This window comes from Polypterus senegalus, chromosome 8 (assembly GCF_016835505.1).
Source record: "Polypterus senegalus isolate Bchr_013 chromosome 8, ASM1683550v1, whole genome shotgun sequence".
Classification (NCBI taxonomy): domain Eukaryota; kingdom Metazoa; phylum Chordata; class Cladistia; order Polypteriformes; family Polypteridae; genus Polypterus; species Polypterus senegalus.
The window spans coordinates 184,703,966-184,721,126 of record NC_053161.1 but is presented as its reverse complement, the minus strand read 5'-3'; the positions used below and the strand labels follow the sequence as shown (position 1 = coordinate 184,721,126).

Below are 17,161 nucleotides of genomic sequence, written 5' to 3'. Positions count from 1 at the left end.
CCAACTGAGATAAAATAAAAAGTAACTGAGTATACAAAAAGAAAAAAGGAACAAGGGAACAACAAGACTATAAGCCACCAACTTTTACCAAAGTCTATAAGCACCAAGCTCGATATTCCAAAAACTTTTTGAATTAAGCTTTGTGTTATTTAACCTGTGAATACTTACATGTCAACACCGCAGGCGATGTTGGGTCTATTAAAACAACGCAATCAACCAGTACATCAATTAAAGAAAGAAACCTCTGTTTTAAGAGGAACACCACTACTACAAACAAAGACTCATGTAGGAACACTAGTGGCAGCCATGGTAAGGGATACCAGAAACAGTTAATTCTGAAAGAGCAAGGGGACATAGACACAAAATAAATAAATGAGTAAATAAATAAAGGTAATGGTTAGCAATACTAGTGATGCCTTTTTTAAGGACTTTAATAATATTACAATTACCTTGTTACACTGCAATTTGCTATTGTTAGCATTATTATTATTCATTATTAACAAACATAATTATAATGCAGCTGTCCAGACTATTTAGAGATATTTATATTACTGAAGCCAGTTTGCTAAAAAGAAAAAAAAAAGAATACTTTCATTAATATGTACAAAACAAACACATTCTCATTAGATTAAACTACATTTGTTTTATTTCACTTCACTATAATCCTTGTGTACTAACAGTAGCCGCAATAGTGCCATTTTAATTACCAGCGGGCCCACTTTAAGATAAACTCCAAACATGACATCGCCGCTTTTAGGCGGGGAGGCGGGTGTTTGGGAACAGAGAACGGAATGCGTTTCGTTTCAGCCAGTCAAAGTTTACAAAAGTTTCGCATCAAGAAGGCCTCGACCAATCGCTGCACAGTGCTGCTTGTCAATCAACCGAGAAATCGGACTGTCACGTGGTACAGTGTCGGCCGCCGTGTGACGTGATTCCAACGCGACAGCTACTGTAGCCACGCTACTAGGCTCTCGCTTTGTGAAACACTACGGATGCAACACTGTTACTGAGTGAATGAGTTCAGAAACAATCCCGTCGCCAAGAGGCAGACAGTAAGTGCTCTGCATTTTGTGGATGTGTGGAATCGCCCCACGCCGAAATTTGCTTGAGTGAATCATCTTGTGGCCTCCCGCGTGCTGTTTCTGTTCATTGGTATCTGCTGTTCACGTAACGTGGCTGACTCCCAACTTTTAAATCTTACCACCCAGTCACACCGCTGGCGCCTCTGCATTCCTCTCCGTGTGTTCTTTTTGTCGATTCCTTCTCGAATCGCAGACATCGGGAAGACGACCATTCCACACGTACGGCGCTTTGATTTTTCTGCCTTTGTTTTTCTTTTGTCCCTCCGCGATGTCCAGTTCAAAGACAGTCGCGGAGGTGGTGAGCAGCCGGCCATTAAAAGAATAGCGAGGAGTCAGATTAGTAAAAGTGAAAAACGAACTGGAGTCCATGACCGTGATTAAGAGTTTTAGAGACAGTCGAGTTGTCGAGCTTTGAAACAACAGTATCTGTATTTACACACACGGCCTCAAACCTGCTTAACCCACTGCCGACGTTTACATGCATTGCTTGAATTGACACTTTTTTCCCTTTTAACCTGTATGAAATATGACAAGCTCCCATGTTTCAGTGCTAAAGCCAAACCAGTAATGTCTGTTAGTGAGTATTAGAGAAGTTAATAGAGATTTGTGGTTTGTGTTACTGCCTCACAGGTCTGTCAGAATGAATTTGAATCTCCGCCTGTTTTTTAAGTCTCTATGCAGTTTTCATTTCTGCTCTTTTATTCTTATTTTCTCCACTAATCCAAAGATGCCCAGGTTTAGTGGCCTGGCAAATCAAACTTGTCTTGGTGTGGTTGTTGACTTAGATAGATAATTTATTAATCCCAAGGGGAAATTCACATACTCCAGCAGCAGCATGGTGATAAAATACAGTATTAAAGAGTGATAAAAATGCAGGTATAACAGACAATAACTTTGTATAATGTTAACGTTTACTCCCCCGGGTGGAATTGAAGAGTCGCATGGTGTGGGGTCTCCTCAGTGTGTCAGTGGAGCTGCTCCTGTGTCCTAAGATGATCCTGTTTAATGGATGCAGTGGATTTTCCATGATTGACAGGAGCCTGCTCAGTGCCTGTCGCTCTGCCACAGATGTCAAACTGTCCAGCTCTGTGCCTACAATAGAGCCTGCCTTCCTCACCAGTTTGTCCAGGCGTGAGGCGTCCCTCTTCTTTATGCTGCCTCCCCAGCACACCACCGCTTAGAAGAGGTCGCCCTCCACAACCGTCTGATAGAACATCTGCAGCATCTTATTGCAGATGTTGAAAGACTCTAAGGAAGTATAGTTGTGTCTGCCCTTTCTTGCACAGAGCATCAGTATTGGCAGTCCAGTCCAATTTATCATCTAGCTGCACTCTCAGGTATTTATAGGTCTGCATCCTCTGCACAGTCACTTTTGATGATCACAGGGTCCATGAGAGGCCTGGGCCTCCTAAAATCCACCACCAGCTCCTTAGTTTTGCTGGTGTTCAGGTGTAGGTGGTTTGAGTCGCACCATTTAACAAAGTCCTTGATTAGGTTCCTATACTCCTCCTCCTGCCCACTCCTGATGCAACCCACGATAGCAGTGTCGTCAGTGAACATTTGCATGTGACAGGACTCCGAGATGTATTGGAAGTCTGATGTATGTTAGCTGAACAGGACCGGAGAAAGTCCAGTCCCCTGTGGCGCTCCTGTGCTGCTGACCACAATGTCAGACCTGCAGTTTCCGAGATGCACATACTGTGGTCTGTGTGTAAGATAGTCCACGATCCATGTCTCCAAGTATGAATCTACAGTACTCTCATCTCTGTCGGTTTGTCCCTAAGGAGCAGAGGTTGGATGGTGTTGAATTGTGAGTGTACCCAATGGTGGTCTATAGCTGGCTCCTGCCCTGTACAGGTACTCTGGTTTTCTTCCTATACCCCAATAACTTCTATTTGTGTTTATTTTGCACTGGACCACGTGGTGAGGTGGAAGTTAAAGTCCATTTGGCTACTTGTACATGTGACTTTATCATACAGACCCAACCAGGCTGTGTGGGTCACCCCATGTCCCACTCTGTTAGGACTGGCATCCCTCTTCTGGCCAAGACCCATTTTTATTTAACTAGAATATTCATGAAGGTCAATAATGAGCCGCTTTTATTCTGGACTCCTCCTTTAGGGTTACCCATAGCTAACTGGTCTGTCAGAAGCACAAATGGAGCATTAAGAACGACTGAGGCACACAAGGCCTCCACCATGCCAATCTCACAATACTGGGAGCTGCTGCTGTTTAATACGAGTTTATTAATGTGTTAAGTACTAAAATATTCGTGATGTGTGCAGTGTGTACTTAAGCAAGATGAAGCTGATAAACTTGAAACTTGTTTCAAAGTTATTGAAAATGACAGTTGATTTGAAGAATATTTTTATATATATTTTGCCAACCACAGTCACTGACCTCATCACCTGACCACGTTAATTTAAACAATTGTCACATTTAGCGATTGTGTGCCGATCATTCAGCAGAGTCATGCTCAGCCCTGTTTCTAACAGCCAATAGCATGCTGCTAATGAAGCCTGCGGTGTACAAGGGGTTAACAGCTGTAGCTCTTAAGCAGCAATCTTCACCTTTTATTTTTTTCTTCTTTTGCTTTCCTATCTGAAACACAAAACAACAGAAAGAGGAGCATCTCTTATTTTTTTTAGGTTCAAAACCTGCAGTTTCTTATTCCTCTTCACTTAACTCTATGCCTTCTGCTTCAGGAGGACATTCATTGGTTGTCTGCTCTCCTGCACACACAGTCTGTCCCTAAGACTAAAACCAAAATCAAACCTGTTTAAATTTATCTTAGTGAGTCTCAGGTTAGTTGAAGTCAGACATTGGGTGTCTCGCATTAGGCGGCCATCTTTACAGGGACACACCGCCAACTGGCTCCATCTTGCTAAGATTATGTAAATGAAGGCTGTGACTTGAATAATGGTTTTGGATTTTTTAAGGTTGGGGCAGTTTCACATTGGACAAGTTGACCAGTGATTTTAAGTTCCTCCTTCATATGCCCCTGTTTTTTAACATAATCCTGAGGCCTAACTTATATAAACCTTCCTTAACATTAACTATTAACAGAATTCTGGGACCCTAAGAGTATTGAATGTTCAATTAAAGTAGTGAATACTGTTGACAAACAACTGTACAAGATGGCCTCCTTCTTCTTCTTCTAGCCTGTTGGACCCTCATTTCATTCCCAAACTCATTTTACAGCGAAAGTGATGAGTTACTGTCTGATTGCTATGAACTGTCTGACTTGACATCAGCTAAGAGGATGTTATAAAAATCAAATGTCTTTAGATCTGAATGATGCAGTTTAAATGGAATTGATTCCTGTTTTTTTCCACAGATAAAACTCTGCCATTTACTGTAACGTTTAAATGGATGTGAAAGAGGAGACGTGTGAGGCTCACCTAAATGTCATGGAGGAGAGGACCATAAATTTTAAGGAGGAGGACTGTGAGTGGGAGAGTGTCCACCCCAAACAGGAGGGTCTGGACATTAAGGAAGAGGACTGTGAACTGGGATCAGTAAATATTAAAGAGGAGGAAGAAGAAGAGTGTGTCAGCACTGAGATGGCCAGCTATAGGAGTATGGAGAGTGTCAAGGAAGATGACCTCCATTATGGAGATCAAGATGGAGCAGTGACCGGGTTAGTCTCTTCTGTTAATATAAAACATGAATCATTACAGTCTGACAGAAAGACAACTGAAAAAATTTCATCTCCTAGAACTGAGGATTGTCAGCCACCACCTAAGACGTCATCTAAAACAAGTAAGTGAAAAATAACAGTCGGTGTACATTTTAGGGTCAGGGTTATGGGCCTGAAAGTGCTGTCTTGTGCTTTTTTTTAATGAAACTTACACAGACCTTCAAACTATATGGAACACGGCAATTTCACTACATTTTACAGGGTTTAGGAGTCTGTACTTTTTTCCGTTATTGTTTATAACATTATGCAAACACACTAAGCCTGTCTTTGGTAAAAAGAAAGTTTATGAACCCTTTGGAATTCCTTTTATTTCTGCAATAATTCCTCCTAATTCTGTGGTCTGATCTTCAATTAAGCCCATAAAACAGAAAAACACAGTCATCTTAAACTAATAATAATACTAATAATAAACAATAAATAATACACCAGCTTTCTTCTGTTTAAGCCTTTCTCTTGTTGACTTCTTTTGTTTCATCTGATGGTCTTTTTCATTACTTAACTTCTCTCAAGCTTTCACTATCCTAATATCTCCTATCAGATTTCTTTATAACAATTTTTAATTCAGTGCTACATTGATGATGGCATCCTGTCCTGGTCCTGCTGAAGCAAAAAAGCTCTAAACTGGAATTCTACCATGAATTGATAGCAATGGTGTGCAGTGATCTTTTACCTCCAGACCACTGTGAAATGGGGACACACACGGTGACATGGGGATTCAGGCATTCAAAAGACCCACACACCAGACCAGGGGTGGCATTTATAAAACTTTTTATGGAATTGAGCATGAATATATGCGTACACAAAAAAAAAAACAAAAAAAAGAAAATGTGTATATCCAGAAAAAAATATAAGGTTTATAAACCGGATGTATGCACATTACTACAAAATTTACTTTTTGTAATTCATAGTCATTTTTTAAATATGTATATGTGAACACTCCTTTAACTGCCACCCTGAAATCATTCAAATCTGGAGCCTGCTAATCTGTTACCTCTATATGCAATGATGATGCAGCAGAACTTAATGGACTGGTAGATCAGCCTCTTCCTCCTCAACCATCGAGACCCCACCACCTGCATTCAATAATATCTGTCTTTGCTCTTCATCTGAGATTGAAAAATCATACATGTAGTTACAGTTCCTCTCCTCTGTGCTCTGGGGTTCAGGAAAGGTGTAGGGCAACACTCTTTGAGTGGGTAGCCACTGTCACCTGGCATATGTAATGACATGATTGCTGTTCTAATGAATAGGTCAGGTCATATGAAACTCTGAGAGTTCAGCAGGTTACTTCACCAACACATATTGACCATGTAAAACAACATCACGTCTGTCAAAGCTACTTTGTCTCAAAATAAATTAATTCTGGTTTGACTAAGGCCATGAAGACGTAACATTTGTCAGCCACATCTTGGATGACTTGTGTATTAATGGAATGTCACTGCTTACGGTTAACAAAAGTAGCTTCAATCTTGCTAGGTGCCCTTTTTACAATATGAGTGCAGTAAAGTGTTCCAGTTGTGTTAGGAGATCTGGACACAGCTGCAGATTGACTTTTTGTGTTGGCAAAAACATGTCATTTGTTATGTGTGTACACCCACACTGTACGAAAACCAGATGTAGCGCAGCAGCAGTCAGTTAATGGCTTCCAGCACAGCAGTCAGTTAATGGCTTCCAGCACAGCAGTCAGTTAATAGCTTCCAGCACAGCAGTCAGTTAATAGCTTCCATCAGAGCAGGCATTAATGGAGTGAAGCTTTGCTGAGATACTGTTGAGGTGTCGGCCAATTCCCTGAAAAGAGACATCAACTAGCAGATATAAAGTGATGACAAAGTAGAATTTCTTCAGTGCAAATATATATTATTGGCTATCTTTAAGGGAACTAAAATACAGTTTGTACATCATAGCTCTAATTTTTGAGGTGTCATGTTTGTCATATCAACGTACATTATAATAGCTTGGTGACTAGAATTATTCTTGCGAGTCGTCATTTAGCTGGTTTGGCTGCCTTTTCCTCCTTGATCGACGGTGTTGTCATTTCCTAGTTTCTCTGAAATGGAGTTACTGTAAGTACTGTATATAAAATACTGTATTCTCAGAGTTACTGTAAATACGTTTGTTTCCCTGTCAAGTTTCTTTTGTAAATCTTGACATTTGTATGGGAGGTTGCATACACATGTTTTGAGTCCAGTTTTATGTCTATGCAAGCTTTATAAATGAGGCCTTAGAACAGGGGTGTCGAATTCCAGTCCTGGAGGGCCGCAGTGGCTGCAGGTTTTCATTCTAGCCATCTTCTTAATTATTGACCAGTTGTTGATGCTAATTAACTTTACTCTTAGCTTTAATTAGCTTGACTCAGGCCCCTTAGTTGTTTTTTCCTTAATTAGCAGCCGGACAGTAATGAGACATAAAACAAGCAGGACATGACCAGCTCACCTGTACCCATCAAACAAAATCTGAAAATAAAGTTGAAGGTCTCAGTAAGGTTGATCCCTCAGGTTACCAAAACATTTTAGGAGTTCTTAGAAAAAAACAGAATATCAACATTTTTGGAAATGTCTGCTGTGGCAAAAAGAGAGCAACAACAAGCCATGTAATTGAATAATGGGTTCAATTAACAGCAAGAATCAGCTTCTCATTAAGGAACTGGTTGGAGTTTGAAGCCCCAATTTAGCCGGTCATCTATCTGTTGGCTCGTTTCATGTCTCGTTTCTGTTTGGTTGTTATTTAATGAAGAAAATCATCAACTCAGAAGACTTAATCCTTAAAAACAGGGCTATTAAAATAGAGGGGAAAGGAGTTAATTAGCAGTGAAAACTGGACACTTATTAGGAAAAGGGTTAGAAAGAAAACCTGCACCCACTGCGGCCCTCCAGGCCTGGAGTTTGACACCTGTGCCTTAGAACCTTCAGTAGCCTATCTGTAGATAGGTCTCAACCCAGGCAGCCTGACTCCAAACTCAACAGGAGGCTTCAGCATGCATAGCCCCAAAATGTATTGTTGGTTTAAATAATTATAATAAAGCACTCATCAAATGTCAGTAAACAACTGAAGGACCTCCTCCCTGATAGCAAATATATATGCTGGGGGTGGTCTTTGATGAGTGACATTGGTGTTACTTCACCACTTAGGGTCTCACCCCCAAAATACAAAGATATTTGGGTAATTAATAAACAACAAAATATAAACAACATGAAATTATATAATGAGAATGAAAAGGCAAGTAATATTTGAAAAATTTTGAAAGCACTAAATAAGCTAAGATGTTCTTTTAAATACCTATATTTGCTCTCCCAGCTTTATTTTCTTCGCCCTTTATTATAATTTCCCAGCCTTATTCTCCTCTCTATTTGTCTCCTCTTAACAGTTTTTAAAAGTTATCTTGATGTGAATTTGGGACAGCTTAGCTGTTAGCTAAACTAACAAGCTTGATGGACTGATGAATGGTCTCCTCTTGTCTGTTACATTTCACTGGTATACAGTGATTTTGGTGCCAACGATGTCTGAACGGTTTTATATTAAGTTTATGGTGCTGATTAAGAATATGACTTTGGTTTTGCTAGATTAGGTCTAGTTTCTGAGATATTTAATAGTTAATTAATTAATGCAACACATTTGAAAAGCATTCAGAATTGCAAAAATATTATTTTAGTTACAGTTAGTAAATAAACACTAACATCATACAAAAAAGATTACAAATATGTAACAGTGACAGGAAAAAAGTTATGTATGATTTGATTAATTAATACAATATTAGTTATTGTCATTAATGTCAATGCTTCAAAAATCACTGTTTATGCTATTTCCTTTTATGTGTATCATCGGGACAATCATGCTGGAGACTCCAACAGTAGTCTGCCATCGTGTTTATGTCCCATCTGCCTTGATATCTCTCCTCTATCACCTTCATATCCTGGTAGAACTCTCGCCTTGTTCCTCGCTGAAGTCTCCAAGGTTATCTGGAAATCTGTTTAAATGGCTATGGAGATAATATGAGCATAAAGATTCACTAACTCCCAAATTTCTGAAGTTAGCAAGCATATCTTGCACCAATTCTTCACAATTGTCTGCTCTGTGATTACCCAAGTAGTTCTTCACAACAGAGACAAAACTCTTCCAGGCCAAAGCCTCAGTGTCATTCATGCATTTGGTAAAATTGGAATCATTCATGAGTTTACGAATCTGAGTACCATCAAAGATTCCAGCTTTTAGTTTTTCCATGCTCAGTCCAGGGAATGATCTACAAATGTACTTGAAGCAATTACCCATTTTGTCCAAAGCCCTAACAAATTGCTTCATCAATCCTAGCTTAATATGAAGCGGTGGGAGAATAAATTTGTTCTTGTCCACCAGCGGCTTGTTGAGATATTCACAGCGCCAACAATCATTTCTTTCCTTGTAGGCCATGACACTTTTGTCCAATGATCTTGTTTTGCCCTGTAACCCCAGAGGCACATGAAGCATGGGTATTTTGTGTATCCAGATTGCTGTCCAAGCAAGTTCACCATCTTCAGATCAACACAAATCGACCACTGATGTTCATGATAACGGATTTTCTGTAATACGATTTTTACATTTTCATATTTTAAGTTTTGTTGAGTGAGTGATGGGAAGAGACACATAACGGTTACCATTGTGCAAGAGAACACATTTCAAGCTTCTAATGGAGCTGTCTATAAAAAGCCGCCAGTCTTCTGATCGATATTCTGTTAGTCCCATTTGAAATACAATTACTGGGATATCATTGCAGTATACAAGTTCTTCCTCTTGGTTGAAATATAGGAGATGTCTGTCTTCTCTTGTCCAATAGGCTGTAATTTTAACTTCCGTCTTTATAAGGTCTTGTTCATTAAGTCTGGACACTAAAATTTCAGATGCTTGCTTGGACAGATGTAAGTCTTGAATCAGGTCATTGAGTTCTTTTTGGCTTAATGGTTGAGGCATCGAAGAGCTTCCCTCAAATTCACTTCCACTGCTACTACCTGCCATACACTCCAATACCTGCCTCTCTTCAGAGTTTGACAGTGGCTGGTTTGGTAGTCTGGTAAACATTGGTATGGGAACATCATTGCTATGTAGAATAGGTCGTCTTGCTGTTTCCCAATTGGGATAATCCCACCAAGCTTTCTTGTAATCATTAAAGCCTTTAATCTTAACAACACAAAATAGCAATCGTCATGGTGGTTTTTCGGTTCTCTCCATACCATTGGCACACCAAAGTTTAAACTTTTTCTTCCACCTTTTGTCCACTGTCGTAGGTGCTCCACACATGTTTTGCAAACCATATGTGGAGCCCAATACTTATCCTGATCTCCAAGCTGTACTCCAAAATAAGCCAGGTACTGTATACTCGATGCACAAAGTCTGTGATATTTCTTCTTTGTTGTTCAACCATGTACTCTCCACAGATGTAGCAGAATACATCAGGATTGTTGATGCAGGCTCTTCTTGATGAAGTCATAGTTTTTACATGTATTTATATACTTACTAAGACAGAACTGTTTGGGTATAAACCAAAACTGGGTCGACAAACTTATACTGTAGCCGACTTCTTTTCTCTGCAAATTCACAGTTGAATTCTGGCTTCAAAAAGTCACTTTTATAGCATTGTAGGCCTACAGTTGAAATACAAAATAATTATATGGGATATTTCATTACCGAAGACACTGTTAAAGAGTCAAAAGACAAAACAAAAGCTATTGTATTTGTTATCACACACAAGTCGCATTGGGGGAATGCATTATTTTCATGGATGTCCATTATCTCAAAAACTAGAACCAATTCAGCAAAAGTAATGGGATTTTTGAATTCAGCACCCTCAAAATACCCTAAATCCATTCAATAAACCTTGGCGCCTTTGTTATGTTCTTGATCTGTATGTTCATGAGCAGATCTTTAGAGACGGCTTTGCAAGAACGCACATTTCTTTCCTTTTATTTGTATGATTGCCTCTAAGCCACATCTCCAGTCTCCCCTCATTGGTTGAACACCTGACTAGATGGGACTGTAAAGGTTTAAATGATTTGTTCAGCATTGACAGTCCAGTTGTTTGTGTGTTATGAGTTCAGATTGATTGTGTCTGTCTGTGATTGTTGTGTAGTTGTAGATCGGACCACATTCTCTGGAGGAATTTGGGCAAAAATTCAGGAGATTCCAAAGGGTACACAAACTTTTTCTTACATCTGTAAAGCAATTTAACTTCTATTGAACATTTTAAGCAACACATTCTTGGAGCTGCTTAATCCAACCAAGTGTCCATCTCTGTGCATCTTTATCTTACAGTCTTGTGTTTGGCCTGTTTGTGTTGTAATGTGTACATGAACACGGGGACGCAGTTGGCAACCAGATTTGGGTAAATTTTGCACAAACATTAAGATGTTGTTCTTTACACAGAGAACATCAGAAAATAGAATAAGCTACAAAGTAGTGTGGTAGACAGTAGGAGTTTAGGGGCTTTCAAAACTCAACTTGATGATATTTTAGAAGAATTAAATGAATAGGACTGGTAAGCTTTGCTGGGCTGAATGGTCTGTTATTGTCCAAATTGTTCTAATAGAGCTGCAGTCACCTGAATGAAAATTAAAGACTTGTTGTTGCCTTATCTCTTCACTTTATGTATTGCTTCATCTCCCTTTCTCTTGTAGCAGCCCTTTTTGTGCTTTATTTTAGTATTAAGTTTTAATTTCTCTGGCTTTGACTTGTCTATCATTTAATGGTAAATGTTCAGGTTGCTCAGCTAGCGCTGTATTTCAGCTGATGGAAAGAGAAAGACATTGAAAGATGGAGTTTAGATTTTCATTGGAATTTTTTACATATGCACTTGAGAAGTCTTGGTGTGTTAGAATGTTAATGTTATTTATTGATTGTCATGAGTATCAAGTTGTGTTTAGCAAAGATTTACTCCATAATCATGTGATTATTATGACATCATATTGGTGATTGTGTTAAGGTTGGCTTGGACATTTCTGGAGTATTTGAAATTGCAGAAGTAGTCCTGTATTTGTGCTTTTTCAAACAGATTGTTTTCTTTCAGATTTCTTTAAGGGTTATGTACTTTCTTTCAGTTTGATTTTCAGTTCTCCCTTTGGCTCATAGTTTTGGTATCCCCTGATTATTTTCTTCTCTGTTAGTATCTTTGCCATTTTACTATTTACAGTATACACATTATTATCTACGTGGTAGAAACTAAACTGATCATGTTCAAGAACTTGAGTGTGAAGACCACTGTAAGGAGCTTGTTGGTGTTTGTCATGACAGCTCTAGCAGTCTTTGGAGGATAGAAGTAGTAAGGAAAACTGTCAAGTTGAAGAATGAAGCCTTTCATGTAATTTTAGCAGGAACATCTCCTGATGTGAATGAAGTTAATCAAAAAGGTGACAGACACCTGCAATTTATTAATAAAGACCCACAGAATGAGTAATTTAATAAGACTTAATTTGCGTACATGAACTCATATTAAATTTAATACACAGTAAAACACAACACGTTTAATTTCAGGTAGCATAGTGCACGTCCATGAATATTATAAAGGGCTGTATAAGTGAGACCGTGTGTGATAAAGCTGACCAGTCCTGGTTTCACCTGCCACTCCTCATCCAGAGCAGACACTAATACGAGTCATGGCTCTGATCTCGGGTTTCTTCATCTTATATATTTTTTTTCTTAGATTACTGGTGCTCCTGTGGGTCAGTGCATTAATACTTCACTTTGTTCATTCTTCTATATTGCTTTAGTGATTTAAATGAGCTATTTTTGTTTACAATTTGCATTTAGGAGTCCGCATAATGCTCAATTGAATAATGGCTGTGTTGTAAGAGTATTCCATGACACTATCCTGCAATTACTGTTTTTACAAATTAATCTAAAAAATGCCTCATCAGAGCATCAACATAACCTTTTGTTGTTTTTGGTATGACATATGAATTGTTCAGATCAGGCGACACACCGTGGTTCTTTATATTCAAGGCCAGTGAAGAAAGCCCAGAGAAGTTTGATTGAGGCTGGCATGGCGGCTGATAACTCTGGAGCATTTTCCACTGTTAATCAACTGATGGCCTTTATATCGGAGCAAAATGGAGTTCTAAGTGTGACTTTGAATGCATCAGAAGAGAGGAGGTTATCTGACCTTCATAGTGATATTGTAGAAATTAGAAACGAAAAGCAGAAACTCCTGTCAGTTTTTATTCAGGTCTGTACTCAAGTGGAGCAGCATGACACAGAGAATACTTTCCTTTTATGCTGAGACCCAATCTCCCCATCCTAAACTTTACAGACAATAAGATGGATCAAGGAGGGGCAACATCAGAATTATTGGAGTTCCATATAAGAGTGGGGAAAATATTTGGCTTTATGAAGAAATAATGGCTTTTTTGGTTTCAGCCATTTCTAATTTCAGACTGGGCACATAGAATACATACCAGGGAAAGTGACATGTCTACGTCCAGTTCTAACTGAGTTACTATTCTGAAAGATGCACACAAACATTCGAATGTAACTTTTGAAGGATGGAAGGTCTACTTTTACTGCCAATTACTCAGTCAACACCACACCAACCCCACAAGACCTTATCTCTGGTGATCAAAAAGGCTCCACAAATTGATCTTTCTGCTTTCCTGATTTGTCTGACAAAGCTTCAGACTTCCTTCCCAGGGGTGCAGAGACATTTCACTGACCCTCAACAGGCAGTCGGTGTTCTTGACTAATTCATGTCACTGGTGTTTGGCCGCTTTGACTGTTTTTATGTATGATATGCCAGTACTGCTTAGACATTTTCCTGAATATTGATTTGTACTGGCTACTTCTTCCTGTTTTTCTCATGTGTGTATTTCATGTGTGTACATACACATGTGATTAGAGAGTCATTGAGGGTTGTGAGTGGTCAGGACACCAGGTCCACATACTTTCATGCTCCACATACTCTTGACCCACAATTGTTTAATATTTGCTTGCCTGTAATATTTATCTTCAGATGTATTTTTCATATTTTCACCTCATTGACTCTTGTATTGTGAATGTTGGGGTTAGGATGGGATTGTTTACTGAGCTCTCTCCATGTTTGCCCACTCATAAACAGAACCTGTTGATTTTTTCCTGTATTTTTATTTGAGAGAGACCTCAGTTTAGTTTTTTTCATATACGGTTTAGGGGTGGGATTCTGGAGTTACTGTCTACGTTATACATGACTGCTGGCGGGTCTACTGGGTTAACTTGTTTGGCATCTTGTAATGTATTTCATTTACTGGTCTCCTTTATTGCTGTTCCTTGTTTTCCTGTCTCCTGTCGAATCTCAGTGTCTTCTCTTCTACTTGCAACAACTCAAGTGTTGCTGATTTTTTATTTTTGAGCTAGGCTGATACAGCCTGTATTCAAGATTCATTTCTTTTGGTTAAATACATTCATCGAGCTACCTCCACAAGTTATTGTGTGTCAGTGTCCTTCTCGGCCACTAGTAAAAAAACAGGGAGTTTTGGGCCGAGTTCACTATGCTGTGCCACTGAAGGTTCTTGATTCTGGAGATGTTTTAGAAGGCAGGTTTTGTTTTGTGTTGATGGAGATTTGTTAAAGAAAACAGCTGTGTTGCAGTTTATGTCCCACATCCATAGAATAACACATATTCATCTATTCTTTTCTTAGTCTGAATTCCAAATAATCATCGGTATGGGTGCAAATGCATTTATTAACTCCCTGCTCGATGAATCACCTTCCCTGATTAATCGGCGTATTCCTCCCTTCATAGGCGCTTGCCAGATTTATTATGAATCTAAACTCGATTGATGTATTTGTATTCTTGTCCTCGTCGTCTGACCTCTGCTTCATTATTTTTTTAACTATTTCTCCCCTCGTCAGCATTTTCATGCGGATTTCATTAAACAAACCTCTGCTAAACTTGAGGAGTTTATAACACTAAACAAAGACTGTTTAAGATTCAACTTGTGTTTGACTGGCTATTAAAGAGCATATTCAAGGCCTGACCATTGCTAATGCCTCCAAATATTTTCACTTGGCATACAGTAATATTGATAATCTTGAGAAGCTTCTGAATAATTTTTTGAATTCACCCGTGTTTTTCTGATCCAGTACAGAAGATCAAAATGACGCTAATCAGAGAGAAGGTAAATGACCATCTTGTGCAAAGTTGAGAATTCATTTCATGTGCTCTCATTGCTATCTCTCTTGTGCTAAACTGAGCGAGTTGTGAGCTCTTAGACTTCACAGATGAGATTTGTTAGCCTCCATGTCTCACATCGAGCAAAAATATAGTGATAGTACAGAGATATAGATAATATCACTAACTACTGCTTGGAAATTAATACAGTTTATTTTTTTCTTAAACTATCTCCTCTGCTGAACTCCCATCTTTAGAGTGATTGGTCTGTTATTTTATTAATTTAACAAAATTCTCACAAAATGATGCTGATTTCCGGAGGCCCCTGTTTTAGCTGAAGAAATTAAATCCATTAAATGCATTTTTATATCAATTTTCAACAAAAAAGCCCCTGACGCAGGTGGTATGAAGACAGAAGTATATTTTACATTTCGGCCACAAGTGTCCAGTTTGCTGTTTCAGGTCAGGTGTTGCGTGGGTCTCTGGGATTTTTTAGTGACCTGTGTGTTTTATTCATTTAAATTTTACTTTGTTCTTATTGTGTATTAAACTTTTTTGCTTTACTATCCTCTGCCTCTTTTTAAAATAAATTTACAAAATATTATGGAGTTGGATGGCTTTGGACTAATTGTTTACAAATATTATGACACAATCAGTTTAATAAAAGTTCATTTCATATTTGACATGACACTCTCCAGTGCAATGATGTGTAATGATTATTACTTTCTACCTGCAATAATTAATATATAATGTTATATTATTTCAAGAATATGATGACAAAATAATGATGCCATTCTGTAATGTAGTTTAAAAAATCAACAATAGTCTTGTTGATTGTTCCTATCACATGTGATCTATTTATTTTACTATTTTAACTTCTTGGTTAAAATACAAATGAAGTTTGTAGTTGAAATACAAATGAAAATAATGAACAAGTTGAATCTCTATTCACTTGCTACTTAAGTCTTACGATTGTTTATGCTTTTCAAAGTTTGTTCATAAATTAATCCAGTATTTATTTAGTGTTGTAAGGTAATGTCAGTATAAAAGTGGTGGGTTTAAAACAAAATTTTTTTATCTTTTAAACTTTATACAGGAATCAAACTTCACTGCTGTTCTCAATGTGGTAAAATATTTTCAAGGAGAAGCCATCTTCAGAACCACCAAAGAATTCACACAGGGGAGAAGCCATATGACTGTTCTGAATGTGGTAAAGCGTTTTCTCGGAGAAGCTATCTTCAGACCCATCAAGTAATTCACACAGGGGAGAAGCCGTATTGCTGTTCTGAATGTGGTAAAAAGTTTACACAGAGAAGCCATCTTCAGAGCCACCAAAGAATTCACACCAGGGAGAAACCATATTGCTGTTCTGAATGTGGCAAAAAGTTTTCACGGAGAAGCATTCTTCAGATCCACCAAAGAATTCATACACGGGAGAAACTGTATGACTGTTCTGAATGTGGTAAAACGTTTTCACCGAGAAGCCATCTTCAGATCTACCAAAGAATCCACACAGGACAGAATCAATATTGCTGTTTTAAATGTGGCAAAAAGTGTTCATGGACAAGCCATCTTCAGAGCCACCAAAGAATTCACTCCGGGGAGAAGCCATATTTGTGCTCTGAATGTGGAAAACAATTCTCTTACAGTAGTAATTTTAAGATGCATATTAAAACTCACTCAGGAGAGAAGCCGTATTGCTGCTCTGAATGTGGTAAACAGTTTTCAAAGAGAAGCCATCTTAAGAGACACCAAAGAATTCACACAGGAGAGAAGCCGTATGACTGTTCTGAATGTGGTAAGACGTTTTCACAGAGTAGCAGTCTTCAGATTCACCAAAGAATTCATACAGGGGAGAAGCCGTATTGCTGTTCTGATTGTGGTAAACAGTTTTCAGATAGAAGCGGTTTTCAGTGCCACAAAATAATTCACACAGGACAGAAGCCATATGACTGTTCTGAATGTGGTAAAAAGTTTTCACAGAGAAGCAGTGTTAAGAAACATCAAAAAATTCACACAAGAGAAAAAAATGACAGAAACTCCCCCACCTTGTCCACAGATGAACACAGTACAATGGTAAGCAGCAGAAGAAAGGATTCAAAATGTTTTATGAAAACAAAAAAAGATATAATTGGGGAAACAAGTAAGTTACCAGCACCAGAAAGACACTGGGACCACAACTCAGACCGCACAATGGAAAATGAGGAGGTGCAGGTCACTTGTAGCACAGCGATACTGACTGACTGAAAAACAGAGACCAGAAACCCAGATGTAAGA

General features: G+C 38.6%; 1 protein-coding gene across 1 annotated transcript in view; it reads left to right on the top strand.

Annotated features, from left to right (window-relative positions):
* Positions 1-933: 933 nt before the first annotated feature.
* Positions 934-17,161, top strand: part of LOC120534754 (zinc finger protein 436-like) — a 115,727-nt gene continuing 99,499 nt past the window's right edge. The window contains exons 1-3 of the mRNA XM_039762335.1: positions 934-1,052; positions 4,420-4,844; positions 15,981-17,119. Of these exons, the coding sequence (XP_039618269.1) occupies positions 4,451-4,844; positions 15,981-17,119 (1,533 nt within the window). The 5' untranslated portion in view covers positions 934-1,052; positions 4,420-4,450. The remainder of the gene's footprint in view (positions 1,053-4,419; positions 4,845-15,980; positions 17,120-17,161) is intronic.